The 19,058-nt window shown below is 35.9% G+C and overlaps 1 protein-coding gene across 1 annotated transcript; it reads left to right on the plus strand.

The window, feature by feature from the left end:
• Positions 1-2,916: 2,916 nt before the first annotated feature.
• LOC122081954 (dolichyl-diphosphooligosaccharide--protein glycosyltransferase subunit 2) lies at positions 2,917-18,797 on the plus strand. Its single transcript, XM_042649389.1, has 20 exons — positions 2,917-3,076; positions 3,181-3,319; positions 4,100-4,292; positions 4,416-4,505; positions 4,834-4,896; positions 5,034-5,103; positions 5,309-5,373; positions 10,616-10,670; positions 11,845-11,960; positions 12,051-12,166; positions 12,915-12,984; positions 13,920-14,024; positions 14,146-14,235; positions 14,305-14,453; positions 16,201-16,312; positions 16,392-16,475; positions 17,362-17,442; positions 17,544-17,768; positions 18,221-18,343; positions 18,464-18,797. The coding sequence occupies exons 2-20, from the start codon at positions 3,183-3,185 to the stop codon at positions 18,578-18,580; spliced, it is 2,061 nt and encodes a 686-aa protein (XP_042505323.1). The 5' UTR covers positions 2,917-3,076; positions 3,181-3,182; the 3' UTR covers positions 18,581-18,797.
• The last annotated feature ends 261 nt before the right edge of the window (positions 18,798-19,058 follow it).

The following is a 19,058-nucleotide window of genomic DNA, read 5'->3' on the forward strand; positions in this document are numbered from 1 at the left end:
ACAAAAACAAGACCATAAACAAATGAAACCGTAAAATTCCAAGACGAAGTTTCCAACCAAATATACTGATCAAACACATGAGAGTGAAGAATTGGAATCGATATAATCCTTAATGCAATATCTGACAACATCTATATTATAAGGGTTAGGTTGAGATATAACAAACTTAAAAATAGTCATTGGTATATGATGAGGTAATGGAAAATGAGCTAATGAAGGGAATACATATGGAATCTAATTCCACATATTGATACTATCTCCATTGCCAAGTTGAGTAACATGTTTATTCAATAGCAAATCACGAACACCAACAATTAATTGACTTCTATGCCCAGTAGGCATTTGATGGACATTATGCTAAAAGAAAGTTGTTGTCAAGGAAAATATTACATTTTATTAATTAGCTCCATAGAGTAGTATTAGGAGACAGAAAAAGCCAACAATGCTATATAGCCAATAGAGCTTGATTCATTAGTCAATAAAGCTTTAGATTTAATCCCCCACATCATTTTGATTGACAAATAATTGAGTATGTTTACTATAGCCATTAGACCAAAAGAAGGAATGACTAGCATCATATAAGCTTTCAAAAAATGAAGAAGGAAGCTTAAAGCGTTATATATAAAGAATTAAAGTGTGTTTCTTTGTTGGTGGAAGAAATTTGCTCTTTTAAGTCTGCAACTTAGGGCCCTTTTGATAACATTTTAAGAAACGCGTTTCTGCCGTTTCTGTTTCCAGAAACTAGCAGAAACGGAGCAAAAAACTTTTGAAACTGTTTCGTTTTACTTATTTTTAGAAATAGAAATAGAAATGTTTACTTATTTATGATTCAAGAAACGACCCAGGCGTTCAACTTGTTTCGCCGTTTCTGGAAAAGACTTGTGGCAATTCTTTCACTGGTTACCATCGACTTCTAAAAACATGACTTATCAAACACCTTCAATTCCGTTTCTGTTTCTAGAAACGGAAATTTATGTTTCTGCCGTTTCTTGAAACAGAAACGACAAAAATGTTATCAAACGGGCCCTTAGAATTCACACTTGATAATAGTGAATCACAATTAGATTTAACAAAAGGTATTCCAAGATACATATCAAGTCTCGATGTAGGTTGAAGTTGTAATCTCTCCACAAACAAACGCTTGGCGCTATCATCAACATTACTCACATGGCCTTTGTGGATGTAAAACAATAGCGAGACAAGAGGACATAACTTTAGCACATAAAACAAAAATATAGAAATATAATGGGTCATCTTAACAAATTCCACAACTAGGTTAAAAATAAATCAAGGGCAATCCATTAAAGAAGAACGGCAAACTGGGGTGTGGTGACCCAAAACATAATTTAATTGACCCACCTTTGATGATCCATAACTAAGATGAGCTTGATGCAGAAAATCCCATTCAAGTCGATCATAAGCTTTGTTTATATAAATTTTAATTGACATAAAGTCATATTTCCCACGTCATTTTCTACTCTGACTTGTATAAGAGCTCATGATAAGTATCAATATCATCGGGAATATTTCACCCCTTCACAAAGCCATTTTGATTGAAAGAAATAATGCGATCAAGAATTGGCTGAAGATGTTAAACCAAAATACGAGAAATAATTTTATATGAAAAATTATACAAATTGATAAGGCGGTAAACCACTAATGACTGATGGGTAATCAACTTTAGGGGTTGGAGGAAAAAAAAATCCAATTTAAATCTCTAGAGAAATAATCCGATTAACTCTCTTTCTATTCCCTGCGCCTACCATGCTATCAATAATCTTTGAAAAAAATTAGATGATCAAGGTTTTACACATTCTTGAGGACTAAAAGTATACATCTTTCCACATAGGTTGAGGTAATGACATGAGTTAGATTTACTAACCATAGTTAGTGCTGCATAGTGAGTATATCTTTTTTTTTTTTTTTTTTATTAACTCTGATTTAAAAATAAATAATAATATTAAATGTGTATTGTATTATAATCGTATGCATTTTTATACCAAAATTTTAAAAGTATTGTTGAAGTCTATGTCAGTTTAATATTTATACATATTCCTACCCATATTTTTACCGCATCTAAACTTATTAACCATGGGATGATCTAGGGGTGCCAACTCTAGGTTTGAATGGCAAGCTAGACTGAGCTTGAATGGGAAAATCCATAATTGGTTCAGCTTCTTTATTGAACGTGCTAGGCTTGAGCCCAAACTAAATAGCAATCGGTTTTTCTTGGTGCAAGATTTCCCCCTGATGATTGTCCAATAGAGATTGACCAACTAATAACTTGAATCGATTTCACATGTTTAAAGCCTATTTAGAGCCCATTCGTTCAGTCTAACACATTTAAAGCTCATTTAGATATAAATGTTTCATTAGCTTGCTTGAGGCCCATTTAGCTATATTATTGGTAACCCGATTACCATTTATAAATGGGACCATGCCTAAATGAGGACTGATTACTTAACGGGCCAATTATGAGGAAAATAATCCTCTATTTTTCTCATCCCTGTTTTTCCTTGTTTTGCTACCTGTAGAACACGACACGTGGACAACTTTAAGACCAACGCACCGGATGTAATAATCCTCACCCAACCTTGACCGTTGATCTTAAAGTTGTCCACGTGTCGTGTTCTGCAGGTAGCAAAACAAAGAAAAACAAGGATGAGAAAAACAGAGGATTTTGATCTCAATTATGATGCGAGGTCCTAAAATGAGGAACACCAATTATACCCAATTGATACCGATCCAACCCGACCAATTGACAACCCTAGGCTGATCGAAGGTCAAACCAACAACTTGCCAAATGTGTTGAAGTCCCAGCTGATCATCAGCAATCATCCATTGCAATTTGCAACCCGATTACTAGGACCCGATCCGTTTTACTTCAATTTTCTCTCCGGCACTGAATGCGGGTACCTATTGACAAAGGAAAACCAAATAAACGGAGAGAGAATTTTCGCAGAGAAAAGCCTTTTTTATTTGGGGTTCCGCACGGACTCGGAGAAAATCGAAGTCCCACTTCGAACAAAGTCTGCGACTCCAAAGACTCGAAAGTCGATTTCGAAACACTGTTAAGGTAAAGATCATTAGATCTTAAAATTCCTTAAACTCAAAGTTCAGATCGATTCGATTCTGAAACTTCACTTGCTTTTTCCTCTGTTTTTTCTCTACTTTCTGCAGGAATGGCCAGAAATCTGGTGTTTCTGGTTCTGTTTCTCTCACTATACTTGTGCCAAGCCGCGATCTTTCAACCTATAACGAATGATCATCGATCTGCTGCTTTAGAGCTTTTAGCACCGGTCGATGGATCTTACGGAAGGTTGGATAAACCCTAACTAAACCTCCTGTTTTCTGTTGTATGGTTATCTGTTTTTTATTTTTATTTTTTTGATTTAGTTATGACGGAAAAACTGTAATCTTTTGATACAGTTTGTTGTAATTGGAATGTCTAGAAATGGAAACTTGAAAATTGATTTGATTCAGTAACTCTGAGAATGATCTATGTGAAAAAAAAATGATGCTTTCCTTTGTTTAGAATCTGATGGGGAATTTAGTATTTATGGTTGGTTCTATACGTTAAATATTGTAAAAATGTCATTTTGAATTAACGCTGTTAAAATTTCATGTATCTTTAATTCGGAGGAATCTCCATGAGAATGTGATGTGTTTTGGTAGGGTTGAATGCCTTGTTCTTTAACCGAGTATGGATGCTGTATGTGAAAACCAAGGGAGGCTTTCCTTTGTTTAGGATCTGATGGGGAATGTTTTCGTATGGTTGGTTTCATACATCTTGTATTGTAAATAATGCTAGCATTGCTTATCAGAAAAAAAGAAAAGAAAAATGCTAGCATTATCTTTAATTCAGAGAAAGCTCCATGAGAATGTGATGTGTTCTAGTGTGGTTGAGTGGCTTTTTATCGGACTTAGTGTGGTTGTGTGCTTTATGGTAGGTTTCTTTCTTCCTAATTTTTTTGGGGGGCGGGGGTTAGGAATTTCATGATACCAACCTACCTGTTGGCTTGATGTCATTATATGGAACTTATGTGAATCTAATGAGATGTAATTGTTCAATATCTGACTTAATGTTACTATTGACCAGCTTGGAGGAGACATATGAAGCAGTGAGAACATTTCAGGTTCTTGGCATAGAAAAGGCTGCTGATATAAATAAAGCAACATGCTCAATTGTTGTAGAAAAACTTGGGTCATCATCTTCAAGTCCAAAGGATTTGTTTTATGCCTTAAGAGTTAATAGTATCGTGAAGTGCAATATTAATGTGGATAATTTTGAGGTATGCTTCTTACCGATGGCTTAAGGTTGTATAGAAACTTTCTTGTGAGCTTTATTCATTTTTTGTTCACTTTATAGAGATGTCTATATGCATAATATATGTTGCTTTCTGTTTGTATCCAAGGTTATGGCTTCAAAACTTCAAGCAGTTGTCAAGGATGCAAATTCATTAGTTGACCTTTATTATTCAATTGGAGGCTTGGTTCTTATTAAGGTGATTTATGCTTCGGACGTCAACTTATATGTTTCCTGGTGTGGCAGCAGATTGTACTATTGTTTCTGTTCCTTTTGTAAGTTTTCTTTAGAGGGGAAAAATTCAATTTGAAGATCATATAGAGGACTGGAATACTATATTGGTTGCACGGTTTTGCTTACTTGTGTCTTCTTGTTGGTATGCTTTTTTTTTTCTTTAAAATTGGTGCTGTTTATTTTTTAAGCTTGTAAGTAACTTATCCTTCTTATTAATCTCACTGGCCTGTCACAATGTTTCATATCTCATTTTAATAAAACTGAACTTTTGGTTTATCTCAACGTCCTTGCAGGATGAGGACTCTGGAAGCAATGTACATCTTGGGGATGCAGATGGAATTTTTCATTCAATTAAGGTTTCATCACCCTATATATTTTAATTTTATTGTCCAACTGCCTTTGGACAACGATTTTCTGTCTTCTATTTACAGCAACTAGACTTATCATTGCCAAATTGCCATTGATGAATTTTTTATTTATCTGTTGTTGATAGGCCCTCAGCCAGAGTGATGGGAGGTGGCGCTATAGCTCTAGTGGTGCTGAGTCTAGTACTTATGCTGCTGGTATAGTTTTGAATGCTTTGTGACTTTATGTCCATGTTCTATTTAATGTCTATTATATTCTATTCTGTTTTTGTAGTTAGATTTTTTTTTTTTTTGGGGGGGGGGATGTGGAGGCTGAGTTTTTATTATTTATTTATTTTTATTTTACTTCTAAAATTTTCAATTTAGGTTCCTCACTCTCTGGTGTCCTATTTTTTTTTTGTAGGGCTAGCACTTGAAGCACTTGCTGGAGTTGTTGTACTAGCTTCCTCTGAAGTTGATCAATCTATGGTAAGGGTGTATTCCGCAAAAATCAACTGTAGAAAATTCATTATTTATATAAAACTAATGAAAGTCTCTATCTATATTACTGGATTTATTGGCATATGAATAGTGGTATCAGTCATGTGCATCTTCTTTTATATTTTCTTTATTGTTGCTCAAAATCTTAGAAGGGATGGTGGCGTGGTAAATATATAAATTAGGGTGTTTTGAGTTGGTACTAAGGCCATGGCCTGTTTTGCATTTTTCGAAATGAAAGGCACCAGAAACTGGTGGCAGATTTGGAGTTTGAGATTTAATGAACATAGTAGTGTTATAAGATCATAACGTTGCAAAAACATTCAGGCATGGTGTTGACAGTGCAGTAACTGTAATGTTATAAACTTATACAGCCATTGTTGCCAATGCCAAATTGAATTGTAGAATCCGAATGATGTGTTGTTGAATTGGATTGGGATTTGAATCGTAAATTGTTGGATTCAAGATGATCCCCCAAAGCAATTATAAAAAATTCAAAAGTTGTAGAAAATTTAACTAATTATCCATATAATTTAATGTATTTCTGTTAAGTGGAAACCATATGAATGTTGTTTGGAAGCTCATCACACGCAACCGATATTGTACAAGTCTCATCATATTTTCACATAAACATGATGCAGTATCTAGGCACTGGTAGCAATGCCAGGAGAAGAAGAATAGCTTGCGGTTTATTTTCAGATTTTGTAGTTTCTCTAGAAATCCTAGTCCCACTGGGAATCCTAATAGTCTACTCTATTTAAGGAGAGCTTTTTTTTTTCAGTTTATTTTCCGATTTCGATTATGTCTGTGTCCTAGTTCAGGCTGGATTAGAAATCTATAAGTCCACTTATGTTATGAGTTGACTTTCTTTCATTATGTCAAGTCCTCCTTGGTGTAGGACTCCAAACACAAGTGGAAAATTTTGTCAGTTTTGGAGTTGTTTTAAATTTGGTCAATTAAGTAGCTAGTTTGATTACTAGTTTGTTTAGGATTGAGACATGAAATTTATAATGAATAAAGCTTGATGCAAATTCTTCACCAAACTAGGCTTGTTTTATTAGGAATAAGCCTAGGGTTGGGTTGTACGTATGTTGGGCTTTCAGTCCATGTGGTTTGGAGTGTAATGGGTCACTTTTATGGGTTTAAACTGGGGTTATTATGGTTGCATACGGGATTAACTATTTTTTTTTCCATTTAGTTGGGTTCAATTTAAGTTGTTAGGCTTTGTTATTTCTTAGGAGTTAAGTTATTAGTTGTTAGTTTCCTTTTCCATTGTTTCTATTTTCAGTTTCTAGGAACTTATGTAATAGGCAATCAATTGTGGGGTTTCCTATTTTGGAACTTTCCAATTGCTAGGCTGTATTTCCTCCCCTATTATCACTATTAATACAAAGCAAGGAGGCTCCCATAGCTTAACGATTTGAAGAATTAAACCATGGCTGCTGCTGCTGCTTCTCCTTGCTGGGAATTGCTTTGTGTTTGATCAAAGCTGCTTGAGTTGGTGTTTGATCCAACTGACCCTTTGCGGTGGGAAGCCTGTGGGGTTCTTTCTCCTTTATTATCTTCTTCTTCTTTGCTGTTCAAGCTGTTCAAGGATCCATTACTTCACCTCAATCACACCAGGTACACACAGATTCTCTGTTCAGTCTGAATTCCACTTCGTTTCCTAATTGGTTCCTTGCTGCCTGAGAGACTTCCTGCCATCACTTTTGGCTGATATTTGGATCAAACCTCCATCACATCTAGTACTCCACTCGATCCGAATTCCTGGTCTTTCTGGCCTGTGGTTTGCGAGATATACGAAATCACCATATTTTTGTCATGTAGTGTCTATTACTCTGTTTTCAGACATGAGGTTGAAGTCGATAGACTGAATCTGATTTCCTTGGGTTCCTATGATGTTTGTTCATGATTTATGACCTGTTCTTACTCCATATCAGTACCTGTTATGCCTCTTCATAGCTGATTATATTCTGACCCCAGAAACCTTCACTTTTTGAATCAATTGCCCTGATTCCCAGAACTGATTTCTTCGTTATTTCTGATCTGTTTTGTATTGCTGTTCTACCCTGGTTATTGGTTGTTCTTTGATTATGTATCCTGCAGTTTGGGACTTAGTTTGACTTGTCAACCTAGTTTCTACGTTACTTGGCCTTTTCTCCAATGTTCTGTGAGATGCAGAATTCTGTTTTGTGACCCAACAACCCCTGGTGAGATGTTAAGGTAGGAATGATGGGATTCCAATCAAGTTCCAGGTGAGAAGCGTGGTCCATATCCTTCTATTCTTCTTCCATTGTTCTTTCTAAAGTATCAATCCAGAATTCATGTTAGTACACAATTCTTTTCCTGTTCATTCGCATATTTCTTAATTCTGTTCTTTGATTTTGATATACTGTTGGATGTGTTCTTCAGTTCTGAAATTTCAGATCTAAGTTCAACTACTCAAGTGATAGCATCTGTTCTTAAGATCAGCATTTCAAACCCTAGTATTTCATTGATTTCAAAGAATCCTTTTTATGGTAGGATTTTCAGAAATCTTCAGATTTTGAACTTGTCTTCAATTCTGGTTTAGTATCTGTCAACCGGATTATGTTAATCTGTTTGTGGTTTCAAAAGTCTGATTTTGGCATTGATTCTTATTGCAGGGTCCTATAGATTGAACTTCTGTAATCTTTATAATCTGGTATTTTTCTCTTTATTGTGACCCGGTTTTCTTCTAAGTTTCTAAACCTAATCTCATAGGCTTCTAGAAACCCATCAAACCATCCCCATAAAATGAGTAAGAGTAACAACGACAATCAATCAAGAAAAATAAGAAATTGAAATATCCACCAAAACCTCCTCAAAACACCTCAATCAGAAACTTCTAATTCAAACGAAATAAAGGCAAAGATTGAAATAAATTTCCATTGGATGTTGTAGAAGATATGAGTTTTGGGTTTTACGGAGGAAAAAGCTTGAAAAGCCCCAATTCTTGCTCATAGAAACTCATAACAGAAAAATTCAGTCTTTAAAACCCTTGGGCAAGTGTAAGTGGGGTCAAAGAAAAGGAAAAGAATTGAAAAAAGCGACAACGGAAACCAAAACAATGAGTTTTGTTGTGACCAAGTTCTCAGCTAATTTCTGCTAAGTCAACTCGGTCACTATCTTTAAGAAATGGATGAATTTAATCTTAAACAATTCTATAACTTAGTGGTTGAGTCATAACTGACTCAAACGATTCCAGCTAGAATGGACTCAGGGCTATTAAATTAAGTCAGAAATTTATTTCTCAAGCAAAGTGGGAAAACAGGGTATGGGTCGTAACTCGTAACAGGAACAAGAAAGAGCTTCTGTTCAGAGAAATAAAGAACTGATATAAGAGAATACTTATGACCTCAGGAGATGGAACTAGAATGGAAAACTGTGGGGACAAAGCTGATTTTGATCACAAATGACAGTAATAGAATTAGATAAAAGACAGTATCACAGAGAGCAAGTAACATTAAACATAAGAGAATTTCTGACCTGTTAGTTTTGTTGCAGAACTGGATTGAAACTAAAAGAACATAAGAAAAGATAGACTTGCTGGGAATCCGCCACACAGATTAGTTGGTGAATCCAACCCTATTGACACCACTACGAGTCCACACAGCAAAGAAATAGGCCAATGCTTAATTTCATCAAAACACTGGTTTAGTCTGGGAATTAATACAACTATTTACTGGGTTATACGGTCTCTCAAGATCCCATAATTCAGTTATCATAGAAATTCTATTTGGAATAAATAAAATAGAAACTTCTAACAGTAAAATGGAAACAAAATGAAATAATAACACTAGGCATTGAAAATTACAAATTAACAACAGCAGGTAAAAGAAAAAACAATGATGCTTTTAAAGGCCACAGTTGTGGTTGGAAAGGGACAATATGAACCCCATGGCTGCTAGGGTTTAGCCTCTTCTATTCAAGGCCATACCAGTTACTAACTCATAAGCACTCATGTTTTTCTGACATCGAGTCATCTTTGGCTTTGATGCAGCACACTCTAGATGAATTTCACTCTATTGAAGGCCATAACAGTAACTAACTCACAAGCACTCTTGTTTTATAACATTAAGTCATGTGTGGCCTTGATGCAGAAGCATCCCATAGGGTGGCTCCATACATAAGGCCACAGTCATGGTTGAAAGGGATGGTATGAATCAGATGACTGGTTGGGTTCAGCCCCTCCTTTTCATCTACCTTCTGCATCAATTTACTCTATTTTTAAGGCTGTAACAGTATTAACTCATAAGCACTTATGCTTTTAACATTGAGTCATCTTTGGGCTTGATGCAAAAGCATCTTCGAAGGTGACTATATTTTTACCGAAAAAAGGTGACTATACCACATAAGCAGGGCACTGGCCAATTGCCAATAGAGACCCTCTGCTCTATTCAGTGGAGAAGGGTGAAAACACATGAGTCCAGCTGTAGTTTTTTCATAAATTGAGTCAGAAATAGGAAAGGAATCTAAACTTGGATTGTAGAGAAACTTAGTGATGGAAGATGGAATAGCCACCTGGAAATCTAAACTACAAAGTAAACTTCACTTAAATATTGATTTCTATTTTTAGGAGTGATTCCAGTTTCAAGAATTGTGGAGATCCCATAAATTATATATATATATATATATATATATGTTTACATATATATACATATATATATATATATATATATGTATACATATATATACATATATATATGTATGTATGTATATGTGTATATACATACATATATATATTTTATATACATATATATTCTGTATTCCATTCAATGCTCCCAAAGAGTCCATGACATGGCTCTTTTTTCCTTCTCTTCCCCTTATGTTTTCCTTGTGAGGAAGTAGGAGAGGGTCTGGCTACTTTGATACCAATGGATGTGGATTGGTACTTGGAAATTTCTAGCTTTCTGTCGCATCCTGTGTTGGTAAAGTAAAAAATTTTCTTTTTTACTTCCAACAATATATATTGATGCTTTAATCTTTGAGAAGGGAATAGATTAGCTATGAGTCCTAATAATACAATGTGTCATTATGAGTCAGCTAATTGCATGACATGTTGTCACACTGAAAAAGCTATTGCATGACATGTTGTTACTATGAATCAGCTAATTGTACATATGGCCTGCCCTCATTATACAATGTGTTATTAATGTGGTGCTGTGAAGCTTCTGATGTTATATATGATCTAAAGTGTGCTTGTTCTTGACAGATTGGTACAGTGAAAAATGACATAGTAAAGCTTTTTGACAGTCTTGAGAGATATGGTATGTGCTCTTTCCATTACCACCCATGGCCCCTGTGTATCCTTTTTTTTTTCCTGCATTATTTTGGTCAGATTGCTTGTTGCTACCTTTTCCATCCATATGTTATTTGATGCGATGAACTTGTATCATCAATTCTATAGGTACAAAACAACGTTTCAAGTCAATGGTTCAAGATTGTTAAGAATTGATAGAATCATACAACATACGTAATGTTACCAAAGATAAAAAAGTTTGCAAAGGGATTGAATGGGTGTAAATCGGAAACCTATATCTCTGATGTAGGATAGGCATTAGACAAGAAATGGGTCACAGATCTCAAATGGTAAGTGCAACTAATAATGTATTCTAAAGAAATCAAGCTCTTTCTCTAGTTGAGGTCTGACCTTCTATCAGATCCTTGAGAGAGTTGGTCAAAATATACATAAATCACTTGAAAAATTTGTATTAAGAGATGAATATCAACGTAAGTAGTACGTTAGTGAATGTGGAGCACTCTTGATAGATAAAACTCAGTGGAGTGGTTATTCAGATATCAATAGCAGTAAACTAGCTGCTACAAAAAAAAAAAAAAAAAAAAAAAGGAAATAAGAGAAGAAAAATATAAATCCCAAAATTCTGAGAATTGGGATTAGGAGTTAGCATTGTGGCAATGTAACTACACCTAGCGCCATAGCAAAGGAACAACCCTAACTAGGGTTTTAGCATGCCACAGCAAGTCCCAAAACAGGGGATTGAGATGCCTAAACATGTCCTTTCTTAAATATAACTCCTAATTAATTTGGTTTTGTCCCCAGACTGATATAATTATGGTCCTTTTAATATTTTTTTTTTGAGCTACCAAAAGTTTGCCCGTCGTTAAAATTTTGGTCATCTAGGTAAATATTTACTGAAATAGGCATATTTGACCCTTCTGAGGGTAGGTTTGATGATGTGAACATGAGACCTCCCATATTCCTGAACTTTTGCCAATGGGCAAACTGCATCACAAATTCCTCATACTGTTATTTAAAAATATTCATTTGACTGTTTGAAGATACAAGTGAAGCTCAATTTCTTCATGTTCAGACCATTTGTTTAAATCAAGAGATGAATTGGACTAGTCAGCTTCAGTTGGCCTGCTGTAGGAATATTTAGTTGCTATGACTTACTCATAAACTCCATTCACTTACTTTAGATGATGGTGCCTTCTACTTTGATGAGAAACTTGAGCATCAAGGCCCTCTTTCAGCCACTGCATCTGTGGTACGTGGCGTAACAGCATTTGCAGCCGTTACATCTGGAAACCTGAATGTGAGTTTATGCAATACTTGTTGCATTGTAGGTCCCTTTTTTTTGGTTGTCTTTTGTTCTGTTCTTACACTTTTGTTTTGAATATTTCAGCTTCCAGGTGATAAAATCATGGGTTTGGCCAACTTTTTCCTTGGAATTGGAGTTCCTGGCACTTCCAAAGACTTATTTGACCAGATAGATTCGTTGGCTTGCTTAGAGAACAATAGGCAAGTAATAATTGTGAAGCTTTCTACTTTAATTGATCTTCAATGATCCACATAGTTCATACTTTGTTTCCTTGACTATTTAAATCTATCATTCTAATTTTTCCAATTGCTTCTTCTTTGCTCGATAATGTAGCGTGTTCACGTCACTGAGGTGAGTGGTGAAAACAGAAAAAATCTAAAATCTAAATAAATAAGAAATGAACACTTTCAGGACAACAACTTAGGAATTGCTCTGATCGGTGATAAGTTGAGGGAAAATCACTTGAGATGGTTTGAGGATTTATAATGAAGGGCACTATTGAATGCACTGTTAAGAATGGATATCGTACAATTGGAGGAGCTAGAGGAAAAAAGGGCTAGACTGGAAATCACCTGGGCAGAAGTGGTGAGAATATATATGGATGGCTTTTGCTTTGGGTTAACAAACAGTATGGCTCTGAACTAGAGTAGAATGGAAAAACACTATTTATGTCGCCAATCCCATTCAGTTGTGATAGGCTTAGATGGAGTTGAGTTGTTATCGTCAAAAGAGTTGTTTTATCTGAATATTCATGGATGTGATATATGGGTTTTCTTGGCTTCCATTCATGCCTAGACACCTGAATGATAACTTTGTGGAATATTAAATATTTGGTGTAGAGTCTTCTGTTTAAGTGGAACTATATGAACACCTCAGCACTAATTGTTTTTGTAGGTATTTTTTATGTTTTTATGTGAAACCATTTTCAAGTTTATTTCTTTGTTGCAGGTTTTTCATTCCACTGATTTTGTCACTTCCAGCTTCTGTGCATTCCTTAGCTACAAGAGACCTTCTGAAGGTGGGTCATCTGGTTTCATTTTTCCAGTGTCTTGGCATTGATAGTATATTTTTCTTACTCGTTCCCTTTTTCCTCAACATTTTTCTGGTGATCATGTGTGATCTTCTGCATTAATTAATAATGCATCATAGTTATTTCATTATTAGTTTGCCAGTTTGATAAGTTGAGGCATAAAGCTGTCAGCATGGGTTGGATTTGAATCAGATAATGAGCTTGTTGATCTGATATGTGTTACCCAGATTTTTAACTCCCCATTGAAAAATTGATGTCCATGTCTGGATACGGATTCAGCCATTGATGCTTGACAGATTCCCTGTAGGGTGGGGAATAGGCAGCAGCAAAAGAATGGAGGGGACTGGGTAGCAGTGTAGCAGGCCCCTATTCTTTGGAGGGGGGGAAGGAGGTAGGGAGTTTTGTGCAGGTTGCTTATTTTACTTCATAATATTCAATTTGGATCCTGGTGTAGCTTGTGGTTTTCAGTTTCTGTGAACTTCTAGAATCCTTACTAGAACTGTAAACCACACCAAGAGGCTATTCCAAATGGCTTAAATTCTCCTAGGTGTTTTGCAATGCTGTCATATATGATCTTCTCACTGATAAGTCTGCCTGTCAGATTAGATGAATCACTCTGGCAACCTGCTTAACCCAACTGATTCCTATGTGTGACTGGCTTTTTGGATCTTCTTGAGTTCTTGTGTGTTTCCACCTTAGATTTTGTACCATGATTTCTTCTTCTTTCATTTAGGGTTGTCAAAAAGTGGAACAGTGAGGTTTTCTATGTACATTCCTTGCCCCATAGTTTAGTCTCACCATTCTTTATTCAGGTTCATTGGTTGATCATTGATGCTCACTTTTGCTGACTTTCCTTGTTCTTTATTTCCATTGACTTCCAGTTATGTTTTACTTCTGAACATGCTAATGGTTGTACTTGACAGGTAAAAGTTAACACCGTTCTGGGATCCAATTCACCTCCATTAACAGTGAAACTTGTGAAAGCTTTCAGTTCTGGTTCAAAAGATACGCCAATAGTTGAGAATAAGGTGCTGCACTGCCTTTACCCTTTTTTTCCCCTCTTTGGTGCATTTAGTCTTTATGTGCTTGTACTGCTAATGTTCATACTAGCCTGCTGCTGTGATGTCATCTGACTTCTGTATGACACAGGAACTCAAATTTGACCCAGAAAGCTCAATTCATTCCTTGGATGTCCTGCCAAAGACTCTCGATGTTGGGAAGTATATATTTGTTTTTGAGGTAATTATCATTCTTTTGCCTCATGTCGATCTTTCCATGATCCTGGATCTGACAACCTAGTTTTTATAGGTTGTGCTTCATGATCCTGAGCATAAGAAAATATATGCTACTGGAGGCCAGTCTCAAGTGCCGATATTTTTCACTGGAGTCATCAAAATTAACAATGCAGAAATTGTGGTGCTAGATAGTGACCTTGGAAGCGTCGAGACCAAACAAAAGTAAAGTCTTTACCTTTTCTTTGTGTAATTCTCTCACTCATTGTTTTCTGTTTGACATGTTTCATAGAATCATTTGCTTGAATTAATTGTGTTTCGTCTGTATGTGACGTGATTGTTTTATATACATGTTGCCCTTAGACGTGTTAATGCAAAGGTCTAATGACTCCAATGAGTGATAACACGCATGGTAGCTATCATATGATTTTGTTAGTTGGAAAACAAACTATTACATATTCAAATACATTTCCTGTATAATGTTTGTATTTTTGTTTGGCAAAGCAAGAATTGGTTTGCCGCGTGAATGGTACCATAATTGTCATTGGTGCCAAGGTGATTCTGCCAGTTATGGGTAGTTTTATTCTTCCCCTTTTCTTCTAATTATTCGTCTTCTCTACTCTCCTCCCTCTTTTACCTCTCGGTCTGATCTGGCACCTTCACACGTAAGCTGACCAGTGGCCTAGGGCATCTCGGGATGCCTTGTGGCCTAGGCAGTTATGAACAGCATTACCCAAAAAAAAAAAAAATTAATCTGGCAGGCATTGCATGATGAACTTGATTAGAAGAATAATAATTATATTTTAGGTGAAATCCAATTCTACATTGAAGAAGAATTGACGGGCATGGGCCCACTTAACCGACCAGTCCAACCTAGTGCTTCTCTCAGATGCTGTCTCGGTGCATTAAGGATGGAGACTCGCTCTGTAAAAAGTTGGATTTGGGTTAGTTCAGAAATTAATCAAAATTTGCATCCATTTTCTTAATTTTTATTGGAATTTGCAAAGATTCTGATTTTTTCAAATCAAGTAGAAATATTCTCATTTGATGTCCGAATCTTTGATTCCAAATTATTCGTTTCCTGAATTATTTGTGAACTCTAAAAAAAAAAAGAGTGAATTTTCAGAAATTTTCAAACCAGTTCGGATTTGTTCTGAATTTTTTGCCAAGCCGAATTTTTCCAGCAATTATTTGCGAATTTGTCAACTTTGCATTGAAGTCGGTCTGTACTATGAGTGAGATACCTTTGGTGCACTATTGAATTCTGAAAACAACAACAACTCAGCCTTATCCCAATTAAATGGAGTTGGCTACATGGATCTATGCGAAGACATACTATTAACAATAATAAAAAAAGAAAAGAATGCATCAACACAACAATAGATTAGTAAAATCTCATCTAATGGGGTCGGCTACATGGATCCTTGTCCTCCAAACAGCTCTCTTTGGGCTCATACTTGAGGCAAGACTTAAATTATGTGCATGTTTTTCCTCACTACTTCTATGGTCATTTTAGGCTTGCCCCTAGCTCTCATAGATACTTCAATTTGAATTAGATCACTCCTTACCGGTGCCTCTCAAGGCTTCCTGGCCATGCCACCTCAAACGACTTTCTCGGAACTTATAGTTTTCGGGGCAACTCCCAAATCAACTTTAATATGGCCATTCCTTATTTTATCATTCTTAGTTTTGGCACGCATCCATCTCAACATCCTCAAGTCTGCTACACTTGGCTTATCTATGTGATGCTTCTTAACTGCTTAATATTCTGCCCTATACATCATAGCCGTCCGTACTACTATTCTATAAAATTTTCTTATATGATCTTAGAACACTCCGGATGCACCTCTCTACTTCAACCATCCTACTTTAATTTGCGCTATTGAAAAACTGAATATGTAAATGATTTGTGGAATGCTGAATTTTTAGCATGAACTGAACCTAATTCTAGTGCTTCATTTGTTTTATTCAGATTAGATTTATCAGGGGAAACTGGTGTGTCGCTGTCAGCAAACCATCTGCAGAAGTTGCGTTTGTCATTTCAGTTGACGACTCCTCTTGGCCATGTTTTCAAGCCACATCAGGTTTGTGGTCAGTTTTTTGGTGCCTCAAAGAATGTTGCTTCCACATATTGACTTTCTTGAGAAATTTATTTGCCTGCAGGTGGTCCTTAAGTTGAAACATGAAACCAAAGTTGAGCATATCTTTGTGGTGGGGAACTCTGGAAAACAGTTTGAGATAGTACTAGTTAAGTTTCTTCCATCACTCCTGATGATTAGGTTTTACCACTGCAACTTTTTGCCCACTTGTTTAATGAGACATCCTGAATTTTTTAAGCATCCAATTTGCATTTTACATTTGCATGAAGAATTGTTTGATTAAGTGGTTGGCTACTCATTAATCTCAGCATCATAAGTATCTTTTTTCTAAAGCATTGTAAATACTTCTAATACATTATATGAGAAGATTGTAAGAATTTTTCTAACTTACAAAAGGCATTTGTAAATGATGTCAAAAAGATTGTAAATAAATTAGAAAATCATGCATTTTCGCTTATGGCCCTCAGAAGAAACTAATGCAAAAAATTTCGTTATGGCCATAGTTGTCAAGGTGAATAGAAGACCCAAAGGTGTTGAAGAGAGTTGGGGGGGGGGGGGGAGACAAGGTGCCTGCCAAAGCATGCAGCATATGACTGTAATGTAGCATTGATAAATTATATAATTATGCTTGATAAAAATCCAATATAATATTATTATGCTAGCAAAGACTTAATATGAGACCCAACATACAACAAAACATAGCATATAATATAACTATATTCATAAAAAAACAAAGCAATAGACATTAATGAACGTAAACTTGTGAAGTGTCAACAAGGTGTGCTGCGGCCTTCGACCCTATAAAGAGCCTGGATCGCCTAGGCAATGTCTTGACAACTGTGGTTCTGGTGGTTATCCTTTTGAGTTCCTTTTGAAACTCATGGTGGCAGTTGGTGTGCCCCAGTTCTTTTGATTAAGCATGGGAGAAACTCAAACTGAGTGAATCATCTTTTTGACTTCATCTTACCCATTGGGTCTTTATTTGAAAAATGAACATTTTCGTATGGTAATTCATACACTACTTTGGCTTGCAGGATTTCCTCAGTCTAGTTGAGAAGTTCTACTATCTCTCTGGAATGTATGACATTCAACTTACAGTTGGTGATGCTGCCATGGTTCTCTCTCTCTCTCTCTCTCTCATGAAAATGATGCCACAAAAAGTAAAAAAGGAAATTATTTTTAGTGGATAACTATGTGTCTGTATTTAATTTTGCAGGAAAACTCATTCTTGAAGGCTTTGGGCCATGTTGAGTTAGATCTACCAGAGCCACCAGAGAAGGCAACACGTCCTCCTCCACAACCTGTTGATCCCTACACAAGATATGGATCGAAACCAGAAATAACCCATATCTTCAGGGCACCAGAGAGACATCCGGCCAAGGAACTTGCTCTTGCCTTCTTGGGTCTTACGCTTGTACCATTCATTGGTTTTATAATTGGGGTGAGTTTCTGTTTTACATCTGGCATTCACTCGAGGCCTCTTAGATCTTCACTGATAATTCCACTTTGCTGCTTCACTTGTGTCTTCTGGTTGTCAATTTATAACGTTCAGTACTTATTTTTTATTCTTTCCATTATTTTTTGTATTTTATTGAATAATATCATTACTTTTTATTCTTTCCATTATTTTTCGTAGTTTCTTGAATAATATCATTACTGTTTGTATCCTGAGGGTTTGTTCATCAATTTTGATAGTTTTATTGCAGTGTGGTCAGTAGTGTAGTTGTGGTATTCTTGAAATCTGGTTAAACAATTCATCTTTTTGGTGATGATGTCCGTGTATGAGCTATGGTGCGGTATCATCATTTTACTAGGCAATTGCTTTTATATGTCTTCATGATTGTCTTATCACACCGGTCATATCTGTTAACAAGCGTTGGTTGTCTTTGGCAGTTATTATGTCTCAAAGTGAACCTAAAGAACTTCCCTACTTCAGCCGTACCAGCTACATTTGCTGTACTCTTCCATGTTGGCATTGCATCCGTTCTTTTGCTTTTCCTGCTTTTCTGGTTGAAGGTTTGTCATTTTGTTTATAACTTACCAACTCATATTATACCATTCTTATTTAATTCATGTACTATTGCTAGTCTATTAGGTGTGAATGCACAATATTTATGTTATCGTTGGTGCCTACAGTTGGATTTGTTCACGACACTGAAGGCTGTTGGGTTCTTGGGAGCTTTTCTGTTATTTGTCGGACACAGGACTCTATCTCACCTTGCCTCAGCATCGGCAAAGATGAAATCCGCCTAGTGAGGCTGTTCACTCGTATAGATCATTTTTGGTTCAATTTTGTGTTATTAGGAACTGATTAGATGAGTCATCCTAAGATTATTTTGGTAGAAGTAGAGAGGCTTCGCATCAAAGAAACAAGTTGTTTATTAGCAAGCATCTTTGTCTCTCACTCTCTCTCTCTCACTTAACATAGTTGTTTATCAGGATTAATTTATTTCTTCTTTCTGTCTGTTAATCTGTTGCACATTAAGTAATATTTTAGATCAAGTTAAAGCCATACAGGAAAAAACAAGTTAGTTCAGCTTAGTCACAACAATAACAAAATCTTCGTTTGTTTCGACATAAAATGCTTGGAAGTAGGGAGGAATATTTTACTTCCCCAACATTATTTTACAGATTATCAAACATAAAATGGTTGGAGCGCTGTTGTAGAACTTAAAATATTTCTTTGGAATCGTTTTATTAGTACAATAGTTAAAATTTCTCCAAACAAACT

Source organism: Macadamia integrifolia, chromosome 6 (assembly GCF_013358625.1).
Source record: "Macadamia integrifolia cultivar HAES 741 chromosome 6, SCU_Mint_v3, whole genome shotgun sequence".
NCBI lineage: Eukaryota > Viridiplantae > Streptophyta > Magnoliopsida > Proteales > Proteaceae > Macadamia > Macadamia integrifolia.

Coding starts and splice junctions, on each gene's coding strand:
- LOC122081954 (XM_042649389.1), top strand. CDS start 3,183: ATGGCCAGAAATCTGGTGTTTCTGGTTCTGTTTCTCTCACTATACTTG. Junction 14,454..16,200: donor AGCGTCGAGACCAAACAAAA/GTAAAGTCTTTA, acceptor TGTTTTATTCAG/ATTAGATTTATCAGGGGAAA. Junction 17,443..17,543: donor CAGTTGGTGATGCTGCCATG/GTTCTCTCTCTC, acceptor TTAATTTTGCAG/GAAAACTCATTCTTGAAGGC.